The 12916-nt window shown below is 40.2% G+C and overlaps 1 protein-coding gene across 5 annotated transcripts in view; it reads left to right on the top strand.

Moving 5' to 3' along the window:
- The window catches only part of kcnh4b (potassium voltage-gated channel, subfamily H (eag-related), member 4b), a 169610-nt gene that overhangs the window by 75709 nt on the left and 80985 nt on the right, over window positions 1–12916 (top strand). For all 5 annotated transcript variants that reach the window (XM_087977817.1, XM_043674963.2, XM_087977818.1 and 2 more), the window contains exons 4-5: window positions 3606–3736; window positions 7206–7449. In XM_087977817.1, coding sequence (XP_087833943.1) covers window positions 3606–3736; window positions 7206–7449 — 375 coding nt within the window. The remainder of the gene's footprint in view (window positions 1–3605; window positions 3737–7205; window positions 7450–12916) is intronic.

Genomic DNA, 12916 nt, shown 5'->3' with positions numbered 1-12916 from the left:
TGTAACTTTGCTCGCTGAACTGGCAAGTTCATTTTCAGATGTTTTGTTACCATACTAAGTAATATCACCAGTGAGCCTCCAGTGAAGCACTCGTGTTAGTGACCCACTTTCAGTTTATGTATTTAAGTTTCCTTGGGTTGGTGATGTCACTTCCTGTGGTGATGTCTTTTCCTGTTCTTTTTTTCAGAGGGTGGTAAATGGGGTCCAAGTCATGATAGCCCACAATCCCACCAACCCCATAAAACAGCAGCTAATGAACTTGCAATACCCCATACAGACAACAAGCAAAACTCAAGGCTCACTGATGATGTTACCTAGTATGGTGATGAAATGTCTGAAAATGAACTTGCCAGCTCAACGAACAAACATACATACCGAACCTCAATCTGAGCTACAAATCTTCTCAAAACTCACTAGAACTTGATATTATTTATGTTGTGATAACATCCACATCTTGATAATGTTGTCAATCCATTTTAAATTATACCAAACATCTCCCTCCTCCCAAATTATGGCTAGTTTCAGAATAGTTGAATGCTTTGTTCTGTTATTTCAAGGCTCCAAATATTAAAATATTTATAAAGTTGACTTTCTGAAAGTTTCTTGGTCAAAGAACTTTGTTTTTGTTCTAATTTTTATTTTAACTGTGCTACAATTATCATTTTTAATTTAAAACAAAATTCCAGGACCACTTTGAAACTATCACTTCCAAAATGGTACTTGCAGATTGTGGAACAGCATACACAGTGTGGTGATTTTAAGACTACATTTTCAACACCATTCTGTGGCAGTTCACAGGTCCCAACATCAACAAGTAGTGCTACAATGTGATCTGTCCCTAACTACCGAGATACTTGGAATTAATAATAGACTGTGAAAGTCAAAGGATACTAGAGAGTACCATGAATTCAATTGAATATTCTTTTTCTTTCAATGACATCCTTAACGTTTATTTGACTCTTGGGGGAGTGGAATTTTACAATAAGGTTTGAACATTTAATGAATTTTTCAGAATGTATCCAATATTATAACATGCTAGTGTTAACATCTCCATTAAAATATCAGTTTAAGAAATTTGGTTTGTTAATGTTGTAAGGAATAATTTCACCACAGCAGTCACTGTGGTATTTTCTATTACGTTGCAACAATTCAATGTGGATTGAGCTGCAAGAGAATGGAGTTCAGTATGAGCAGTCAAGGATGAATTTTATTCTTTGTAATTTTTTTGCCATATCTCAGATGAACATAAGAACATAGGAAATAGAAACAAGAGTTAGCCAGTCCCTCCTTGAGCCCATTCCACCAATCAATAACATTGTGGCTGATCTGATGGGAACCTTACCTCCATTCTCCTACCTTATGCCTTATAATACTTAACTCCTTGTCAATCAAAAATCTATCTAAAATGGATTTGAATACATTCCATGACTCAACCTCCACTGATGTCTGGGGGAGTGAATTGCATACACTAACAACTCTCTGACAGAAAAGTTTCCTCCTTGTCTTTGTCTCAAATGGGAGGCCTCATATTTTGAATTTAGGCCTGTATACTTCTATAAGACCATAAGACAAAGGAGCAGAAATTAGGCCACTAAACCCATCAAATCTACTCTGCCATTCAATCATGTATGATAAGTTTTTCAACCCCATTTTCCCACTGTCTCCCTGTAACCTTTGATCGCCATGGCAATCAAGAACTTATCTATCTCTGTTTTAAATATACTCAATGACCTGGCCTCCACACCCTTCTGTGGCAATGAATTCCACAGATTCACCACTCTCTGGCTAAAGAGGTTTCTCCTTATCTCTGTTCTAAAGAGTCTTCCCTTTACTCTAAGGCTGTACCCTTGGGTCCTTGTTTCTCCTGCCAATGAAATCATCTTCCCAATGTCCACTCTGTCCAGGTTTCTCAGTAGTCTACAAATTTCAGTCAGATCCCCTTCAGCTTTCTAAACTCCATTGAACATAGTCCCAGAGTCCTCAGTTGTTCCTCATATGTTAATCCTTTCATTCTGGGATTATTCTCGTGAACCTCCTCTGGTCCCGCTCCAGGGCCAATACATCTTTCCTGAGATATGGGGCCCAGAATTGTTCAGAATACTCTAAATTCTAGATTCCCTTGTGATGGGAAACATCCTCTCAGTATCTTTCAGAATCTTTTGCTTCAATAAAGGTCAACACTCATTCTTCTAAACTTTAATGAATATAGGCCTAACCTGCTCAACCATTCTTTACAAAATAAATCCCTCACCTCAAAAATCAATATCATACACTGTTTCAAAGAAAAGGGGGTGGGGAGTTCTCCCTAGTATCCTCAGGACAATATTCATCCCTCAATAAAAAAAAATCTGGACATTATCACATTGTAATTAGAGGATACTCTTTATGTGTGAATTGACTGTGTTGTTTCTTGCATTACAACAGTGGTACATTGCAAAAATATATCATTGGCTATGAAGCACTTTACGTCATTTAGTGGTCAGGAAAAGCTTGATATAAGTGCAAGTCTTTCAATCTTTATTCTTCCAAATGATTAACTATAACTCTTATTCATTACTTGCAAGTTTTGCAACCTCTTAGCCTGTCTCCTGAAATTTGGAAGAAACCTTGATTTTGCAAAGGTGAACTCAACTTTATGTTCTCAACACAGACTGATATTAGCAAATATATTCCAGGTCTTTATTCAACACATAATTGAAATCCATGACTAAGGGAAAAGTCATTTGCTTTTTTTTCTGAAGTCAATACTATCAACTTGCTTAAAAGTAATGTAACACTTCCCACTTACGGTGGAAGAGAAACAGCTTTGATTGAAGTACAATGGTCCATCTCTATAATGTTATTGGTTTTATATGGGACTTCAAAAATCATGATTTTAAACAACTCTTTAATACCTAAAAGCTTAACTTGTGTTCTTGCATTGAGCATCAATTATGAATGCTGCATTCAGATTTGTTGATGGTTTTAAACACTTTAGTCACACTGTGACATCCATATTCATGTCTAGTTTGCTTTGATAATTACTCTGTTTGTACTACCTTGAGACGTAGATTATAGAAAATTCATTACCAGCAAGCATATGGCAAGCTTAAAATCAATTAGCATCAAAGTAATGATATGAGGAAGACAAGAGAAACTTCAGAAAGGGCAATCAAGAAATGTGTAAGGGACGAAAGAGTGTAGACAAGGTTAACTTCAAACTAAACAACAACAGTAATGAAAGGTTCATGGTTCAGACAAATGAAAGGTTACCTAAGAACGGGCACTATGAATTTCTTCTTTGAACAAAGTAATCAATATTTGCAATGGACCACTAGGTAGCACAGTGAAGCACTGAAATCATTAAATCAGAGTTCAGTGTTAACATTGGTGGTCTGCGGTGTCTTTTTGAAAGGATGAGCTAAGAAAGTCAATGGTCGTATTCATTCATATCTATCCTGGATATTTGTGGCATTTCCTCAAGCCACTCTGGATAACCTCATGAAAGAGCAATTAAAAAGACCCACTGGAGAGGATGTTTTTAGTTTTTGTTTTTGTCTTCCCTTGCATTAGCATTTATATTGTCTGGGATTTGTTTTTTTCTCTGACTCCATTCTTCTCAACAGAAGGAAAGCGGAAGAACAAAAAGAGTAGTGGGTCCCATTTTAGTGTTGCACGTAAACAGGGCAGAACTGTCCTCTACCATCTGACCAGCCACCTTCAGAAACGTGACAAAAATAAAGTCACGTTGAACAACGTGAGTACACCACTTTCCTGCAAATTCATCAATTTCGTTATTTAATCAATGATGGTTACAGGTGAAGGGTGAAGACTTTTGATGCTTGATAGTGTGTTTGCTCTTAACCGAAAATCGGATTTCAAACAACTCCTTAACACCTAAAAGGTTAAATTGGTTATTGAATTGCGCATCAATTATGAATGCTGCATTCAGATTTGTTGATGGTTTTAAACACTTTAGTCACACTGTGACATCCATATTCATGTCTAGTTTGCTTTGATAATTACTTTGTTTGTGCGACCTTGAGACATAGATTATACAAAATTCCATACTGGTCTCAAATGCATCAGAAATCTTTCCCAGAAAGTTAATTTTAATCTTAAAACTGGCCCTGGTGCTTCACATGTCATGGATATCAATATAGTCTGTAATCTTATACTCCAAATCTTTTGAGATAAGGGCTAATATTCCATTAGCCTTCCTGATTACCTGCTGCATTTATATGTTACCCTTCTGTGTTTCACTTAAGTTCTGCAATAGTGAAATGTCCAGGACAAACTGCCTTTGATTAGGGAGCTGCTCACTCTTCTCCTCAACCTCAATCTCAATCAACATTCTGTTGATGCTGCTGTAAAGGTTCTGTGTTCCTTTTGCACTGAGTTCATTCCTGTTACACTTGGACAGATTGCATTAGTAAGTTGTACGGGGAAATATAATGTTCTATCAACTTCAATGAGGTGGAAGTAAATTGAAGTAGGCAGTCTGTGGTTAAAAGCAACCATTGCATTAATGGGCTAAGAATTGAACGGCCAGTTTACAGCACATTTGAACTACACGTTTCAGGGATTTGAATGTATTTTAATTATCCAATCTTCTAATCTTGGAACATTTCAGGAGAAAATTCAATTTTAATCAGTTTAATTTATTTTAAGATTATGCCTTTCTCTGTTCAAAATTATGAATTACTAGAATGCTCTCCCTAATTTTAACATTTTGGGAAAATTACAGACATCAAATGTTAGTCAATGATTTTTCTATCTTAGAGAAAATGGAGATAATATCCTATTTTCTTTTCTTTACCAAGATTTAAGAATAATGAGTATTACACACTGTTCTGTTCAATGCATGAGAGGCAGTATGTGATTGTATGAGAGGAAGTGCAGAAATCATCTACAAGATTGCTCCCAGGACTGCAGAATTTTAGCTGTGAGGGAAGATGGTTGGGCAGGCTTTATCTTTGTGGTCTCTCTAGAAATCCATACGATTCTAACTGGACAAAGTCAACACAGAAAGGATGTTTCTGATGACCAGGGATCATAGTCCAAGGATATGTGGTAGGCCATTTAGGCTTGAGATGAGGAGACATTTCTTCACCCAGAGAGTGGTGAGCCTATGGAATTCTCTGCCACAGAGAATGGTTGACTCTGAATCTTTGAATATTTTCAAGAAGGAGTTAGATATAATTGTTATCGCTGAAGAGTGTGGAGAGAAAGTGGGAGCAGGGTGTTGGATGACCAGCCATGATCTTATTGAATGGTGGAGCTGGGGCTCGAAGGATTGAATAGTCTACTCCTGCTCCTATTTTCTATGTTTCTTTGGTGAAAGGAGAATGAGGGATGACTCAAATAAAGTGTATAAAATTATGAAGGGTTGGGGTAGGGGCATGATTGAGGAGGAGGAGGAGTCCCTACAGAGGGCAAGCAGAGGCTGTTTCCAGGCAGAAAGGGAGGGCCTGTAAGATTGTATAGTGCTGGTCATTCCTACAATCTATTGCCAGTAGGCCATTTCCAGGCAGCTGCTCTGTCACCGACTGGAAAATTGTCGTCAAGCTCTAATACAGGCCCTTTCACATGGTCAGTTGGCTAGCTACCACCATTGCAAGGTAACCTTGTCAATTCAGCCAATGGAATAACGGCATAGAGATGGAATAGAATTAGGGAACCCACACATCAGCAATGGTGTTTTTTTACTATCTGCACACCTCCAGTTTAACCTCAATTGAGGCCTAAAAGTGTAATGTAAATTCTCAGATTTATCAACATTCTGTGTTCAATAAGCTGAAGTCAAGAAGAGCATCAGGCAAAGAACTACCATTGGCTTGAAAAATCATGTGAAAGGGGACAAATAATCTGGAATCCTGAACAATATTGAATTGAATTGTGATGCCCTCTGCAGTTAAATAGTCTTTAGCTGTGATGGCACATGAATAATGGCCACTCAGGCAAAGTACTGGAGGGCTCCTAGGGTGCATGGAAACACATCTCAGTGTGAATCTGCATAATTAAGGCTGGAGAAAGTTTGATGAGAAATGGATAGGAGAAGTATTTATTAAAAAGGTGGTGAACTCTTTTTTACTAGTCTGGTTTTGAGGCTGTGATTTAAAAGCATTTAATTCAGAATAGATATGATTTGAGGGGTTGTACATACTTCAGTGCAGTGTGTCAGTGCCAAATCCATCAAACAATGCCAAATAATAAGTACTTTCTGAATGTTCCAATCAACTGACACTCAAACTGATTGATGTTTCTGGGAAAGTTCTCTCTCAAGGGCGATTCACGTTTTAGAAATGTCTGAAAAATAAAAATCTTTCATCCCTTTCACTGGTTCCATCACTGCAATATTTATGTGTACCCGTATTTTCTCTGAAAAACACATTTATTTGAACAGCAAAGCTCTTGAGGTCGAATTTCTGTCTGGAAAATGCAGAAACCAGAATAATTGCAGATGCCAGAAATCTAAAACAAAACAAGCAATGAAATACCGGAAAAGGAAGAGCTCGGCAAATGAGTCAGCATCTGTGGGCAGAACAGATCAGGCAGCATTGTAGGTGTGGACCTTTGTTCAAACACCTGATCCATTAGCTCATCTGTTGTGTCTGCTGTTGTTGACTATTTTCAGAAAACATGCATAGATTTTACACATCAGTCGTACAGCACCACCCTGATTGCCATCTTGCCTGGATCTCAATGATTGAATCCCTTCAATAATCTATTCAACATGCCAAGGTACCAGTTCTGATTTAAGATGAGCTCCTGGTTTCTTCATCCATCATCAAGCCAGATTTCTGGAAGCAGTCTTTCTTGATGATATATACACGAGGAATCAGCAACAGGCCTTTTTTCCCTGAAGCAGTTCTGAGAACCTTACTGTATTATCTATATCATAGCTTACCTGTCCTCCCAAGTACTTTCTCAGTTTCCAAAGTTTTAACTGAAAATATTTTCTTAACATGTTGACTGAGATATTTATGTGCAAGTGTTCCACAACCCCACCATCTCCCCCACAGTCTATCATTCACAGACTCAAATGCTGTGGATAGCTCATACTGCTCCCCAGTAAATGGAGCAGGAGGATGATGGTATGAGAGTACTGCCAGTAACTGAAACAAAAAGGACACTAAAAGTATCCCAAAGCTCATGTTTCTAAAGCAACAGGTTGCCAGTCGGCTGTCATGTTTGTAACAGTTTGTAATTTTCTCCTCTGCCAGAACATGTTTGAGAATAAGTCCTCTCTCCCGGAATATAAAGTGGCGTCCATCCAGAAATCCCGCTTCATCCTCATGCACTACAGCATGTTCAAAGCTGGGTGGGACTGGCTCATCTTACTGGCTACGTTTTATGTTGCTGTGACTGTCCCATACAACGTTTGTTTCACGGAAAGTGATGACAGCTCCACTGCTTCACGCAGCACCACCGTCAGTGACATCGCTGTGGAAATGCTTTTCATTTTCGGTAAGCCACGATTTCAATCTTATCACATGCTGCAGCACAGAATACAACTGGGCAGGGGTTCTCCAGGAAATGCTTGACCTCCCCCCCCCCCCCCCTCCCCCACCAACACCATCACAATCCAATAGGGAATACTGAGGAGTGACAAGAACGTGGCACTCACTACCACTACTGAGAGTGGTTGAAGTGAATGGTATAGATCCATTTTGGGACAGGCTAGTCAAGCGTATTAGGGTGGAGGTAATTAAGTTTCACTGATGAATTTACTTATGTCTTGCCTCATTTTAATCTAAGTGGAGCATAAACAGACAACTTGGGGCAAATGGCCTGTTTCTGTGCTCTGTACCTCAGGCTATACTGGGGCAGGTAGACATGCCCTGAGTAACCCCTTTGTGAGACACTTCTGTGTTATCCATTGGAATGACCCTGACCATCCAGTTATGGAATCATAGGGTCATACAGCATGGAAACCATCCCTTTGGTCCAACTAGTCCACCATGTTTCCTAAACTAGTCCCACTTGTCTGCGTTAGGCCCATTTCCCTCCAAACCTTTCCTATTCATGTACTTATCCAAACATCTTTTAAATGTTATAACTCTACTTGCATCCACCATTGCCTTGGAAGTTCATTCCACTTATGAAATGCTCATTGTGTAAAAACGTTGCTCCCATGTCTTAAAACTTTCTTCTCTCACCTTAAAATTATGCCCCCTACTTTTGAACTTGCCCACCCTAGAGAAAAAAACCCCTGCTATTCACCTTACCTATGCCCCGCACGATTTTATAAATCGCTGTAAGGTCACTCTCAACCTCCCATGATCCAGGAAAAAAAAGCCCAAGCCTGTCCAGCCTATTTTTATAACTCAAACCCTCCATTCCTGGCAACATCCTGGTAAATCTTTTCTGATCCCTTTCTAATTAAATAATATCCTTCCTATAGCAGGGTGACCAGAACTGCATACAGTACTCCAGACGAGACCTCACCAACATCCCGCACAACCACAACATGACGTCTCAGCTCCTATACTCAAAGGTCTGAGCAACAAAGGCAAGAATGTTAAACACCTTCTTAACCATCCTGTCTACCTGTGGTGCAAATTTCAAAGAATTATGTACCTGAACCCCTAAGTCTCTCCAATGTACAGCACTATCCAGGGACCTACCATTAACTGTATAGGTCCTACCCTTGACTGTTTTAACAAAATGCAATACCTCGCATTTATCCAAATTAAACTCTATCTGCCATTCCTCATCCCATTGACCTAATTGATCAAGATCTCTTTGTAAGCTTAGATAACCTTCTCCACTCTACCACCAATTTTGGTTTCATCTGCAAGCCTACTAGCCATATCTCCTATATTCTCTTCCAAATAGTTTATATAAATGACAAACAAGGTAGGGCCAGTACCGACACCTTTGGAGCCCCCTTAGTCACAGGTCTCCTGTCTGAAAAACAAGCCTCCATCACTACCCTCTGTCTTCTACCATCAAATCAATGTTGTATCCAATTGGCAAGCTCACCCTGAATCCCATGTGATCTAATTTTACTAATTAGTCTATCATGGCAGAAGCTTGTCCAAGGCTTTACTAAAGTCCATTGTTTGTTATTTCAATGAACCCCTTTGCTCCTACCTTAACAATTCCATTCTTGGCCTGCTACATGTTCCACCAAAGTGCCAGGAATAGTACTTTGTTTTACATGAAGGCACTTTACAGCCTCTCAGGTCAATATTGAGTTCCACATTTTCACAGTAGGACCTCTGCACTCCATTTTTCTTATATTCCCCGCTCTCCTCTGGCAGTGTCTTGTTTGTGTCTTCTTGGCTTTGCTCTCTGCACAGCAGACCTATTTTCTCTGTTTCAAAGCTAACAATTACATCTATTTTACATTTCTATCATAGCTTTACCAGCATTATCACTGTTTTTGTCTTTTGCTCTGGGCACACTTACCATCTGTTCCACTTGCTTCTCCTCCCCCTCTGTCACTCATATAAAAACCATGATTTTCCAACTCTTTTCAGTTCTGAAGAAGAGTTGAACTGGACTCGAAATGTTAACTCTGTTTCTGTCTAATACAGACACTGCAGAGCTGCTGAGTTTCTCCAGCACTTTCTGGTTTTATTTCAGGTAGAGGGATGGTTAGAAATGAAAGCTTCAATGTACCAATGAAACAGGGCAATGGGGTGAAGTAGCTGCACAAAAATCTTTTAGACGACGATTCAGACTTTAACTGTATGTGGCTTCAGGTGAAGCGGTTTGAATTTATGCCAATTTTTGTGTAATTGCAGCTTGAATCAAGCCAGTCAGGTTCCTGGATGATGCTTCATTGGACAGTAAATTGTGCTTTAGGGTAGTTCAGGCCTTGCCAGCTGGTTTGGCACCATTGTTAAGGATTGCTGTCAAGCCAAAAACATTTGGTACTTGCTTGGAGTGTAACTTATGGTGTAATTGCATTGTTACATGATGGAATTGTCTCTGTGCCATTGCTCCATTCTAGGGGCCCCATGATGTTATTTAAGCCAGGGAATGATTAACTCGCCCACTGGAGAGCTAGCGAGCAGTGAGAGCCCCATGTTGCCTCCTGTAGAGATAGCACTTGGCCAGTACTGGGCCTTCCCTGGGATCAAGGACCCTGAGAGCTCTTGGTCGAGAGTGTGGAGCTGGAAAAGCACAGCAAGTCAGGCAGCATCCGAGGAGCAGGAGAATCAACGTTTCAGGCATAGCCCCTTCATCAGATTCCTGAAAAGGGCTTATGCCTGAAATGTAGATTTTCCCACTCCTCGGATCCTGGCTGACCTGCAGAGCTTTTCCAGCCCTACACTCTCTGCTCTGATCTCCAGCATCTGCAGTCCTCACTTTCTCCTGAGGGCGCTCGGTCAATCAGAGGGAAGCTGATTCTCATCACCACTCGGGGCAGCATTGGCAGCTCTTGGGCATGGACCCACCCAGAGCCCAGGATCAACAAAGGTCCCAGTCACTGGTGAGGGTGAGGGCTGACGCTGGCTAGTGGAAGGGAGTAGCAGTGGTGGAAAGAAAGGACGGGTGATGTCTCTCAGTGGACCACTTCAATTGCCTTTGTGAGGCTGGATCTGTCAATGAGGCAGATTGACAAGGAAAACCCTTCCTCTCCAGAAACATGTCTTGTTTATGTCTTGGTGTTCCCATGTGAATACCCCCTGCGTTGGTATTGCTGACTACCAGCAAAAGCCCAATGTAGCCTTTATATGAGCAATGATTGCCCATTTATGGGCCTCAATTGATGTTGGGGCAAGAAAATTGACCCGTGGGTGTTCCTGCCCCAGACTTCAACAGAGCAAAGGCAGAAGGCAACAAGGTCCTCACCCATGACCATCCCATTTGATTAAATACCCCCTGGCCACTCTCTCAACTTACCTTGTGGAGGGCACTCAATTCCACTCTAAATGTTTGTGCATTATCTGTGCAACCCATGACACCTTCAAGTGGAACATCCCCTCTGAAAACATCACTTCAAATTGACAGTAAACTCCATGTGCTCATCATTGGAACACCAGCATTTAGCATGGAATTCCGTTTACTCAAGATTTTACTGAATGGATCCTAACATTTAATCTTCATTGAACTAATCGCTCACCATTTCTATTTTCTAACTCCTTTCATTTCTGTTTCTAATACTCACCTTTCTTTCCAACTGTCATATCAGACTATGTGAGCTAAAAGGATATTTTGCCTTGTGAGGGAGATTGGAATTAGGGAACAAAGTTTGAAGTTAATGAGCTTCCCAATTAAATTGGAGAGAAGGAGAAACTTATTTCTCTCAGGGGCGTGTGAGTTTGTGGAACTTTCCCAGGGAGCAGTGGAGACTGAGTTATTGAATGTTTTGAAGGCAGAGGCAGAATAGTTTTTGATAAACAAGGGAGGCAAAGGGTATCAGGAGAGAGCAGCAATGTAGAGTCGAGGCCACAATCAGATCAACTGCAATTTTATTGAATGACAGAACAGGATTGAGAAGCCGAATCTTTTAACCCTACTTGTAATTTGCATATTCCTGCATAGCATCTATTTGTTGGGCCTGGTTCATTGCATACTTTTCCTAATAATTGTTGCCCCAACTTTTTAGCTGAATTACTGGATTTAATTGAGACAGTAGTAAAATTTGTAATTAAAAGTTAATTGAAGAATTGCCAATGGCTTCAGCACACTGTATGATCGCTGTATGCACTCTTATCTTTTTTACAATATTCAATGAATACTTCATGGAGCGTTAACAAGCCACTGGAAAATTACACTCTGTCTTTATCATAGAATTTTCAAACATCATTCTTTCTCCAGTTCCTGATTGTCCCTCACCACCATTTCAAGGCTCTGACTTGTAACTGATATTAATGCAGATGTTCTTATCCTATGCAATCAAACATGGCTGCTTATTATAAATGGACTTTCATAGAATCATTGAATCCCCACATTGTGGAAACAGCCCCTTTGGCCAACACGTTTATGCTGACCCTCCAAAGCATAACCCACTCAGACCCATTCCCCTACCCTGTTATCCTATATTTACCAGTGACTAATGCATCTAACCTACACATCCCTGAACACAATGGGCAGTTTAGCATGCCCAATTCACCTAACCTGCACATCTTTGGATTGTGGGAGGTAACCAGAGCACCCAGAGGAAACCCACACAGACACGGGGAAAACATGCAAACTCTACACAGACAGTCGTCTAAGGTTGGAGTCAAACCCTGGTCCTGGTGCTGTGAGGCAGCAGTGCTAACCACTGAGTCACTATGCCAACCTGGTAACCGTACCTCTGGGCTTTTTTGGTGTAGTGGTAGTGCCCCTATCTCTGAGCCAGAAGGCCTGGGTTCAAGTCCTACCTGCTCCAGATGTGAAACATAGCATGTCTGAACAGGATATTTAGAAAATATCAGCACTATGCCTCTGAGCAATGAACTTGGTTTAGGCTGACAGTTGAACCTTTAGTCTGTATGCCTCCAGTTACATATCACCTTCATCAGGAAACTGAAACACACTTTTACTCAATAATCTTCCAATCTCAAGCTAATTTCTTTAACATTGATTCTGTTTCGTGAGAATTGCTTGAACAAATTAATGTGATGACATTCTTAATTGGAGCTACACTTGTGAATTTGAAACATGCCCTTTATTGTTTTGCAAACAGTTTTACTGTTTAATCCTTAAAACAAAACAAACCTGTGATATTGATAGGACTATAGCCGACAGGAAAAAAACTATATTCAAATTCACGAGTGATTCACTAATGTCTTTGAGAGAAGGAAGCAGATATTCTTAGCTAGTCTAGCCTATGCATAACTTCAGACCAACAGCACTATGGTTTATTTTAATTGCCCTCTGGGCAACTAGGGATGGGCAATAAATGCTGGCCAAGCCAGTGGTCCTCTCACCCTGTGAATGAATCAAAAAAATTGAAGACTGTGCTCAAATCAACTGTCAATTTTTTTTGTCA

This window comes from Chiloscyllium plagiosum, unplaced genomic scaffold (genome assembly GCF_037043375.1).
Source record: "Chiloscyllium plagiosum isolate Xiang-an unplaced genomic scaffold, Cpla_swu_hap1 HiC_scaffold_32, whole genome shotgun sequence".
Lineage (NCBI taxonomy): Eukaryota > Metazoa > Chordata > Chondrichthyes > Orectolobiformes > Hemiscylliidae > Chiloscyllium > Chiloscyllium plagiosum.
This window is presented reverse-complemented; position numbering and strand designations above follow the sequence as displayed.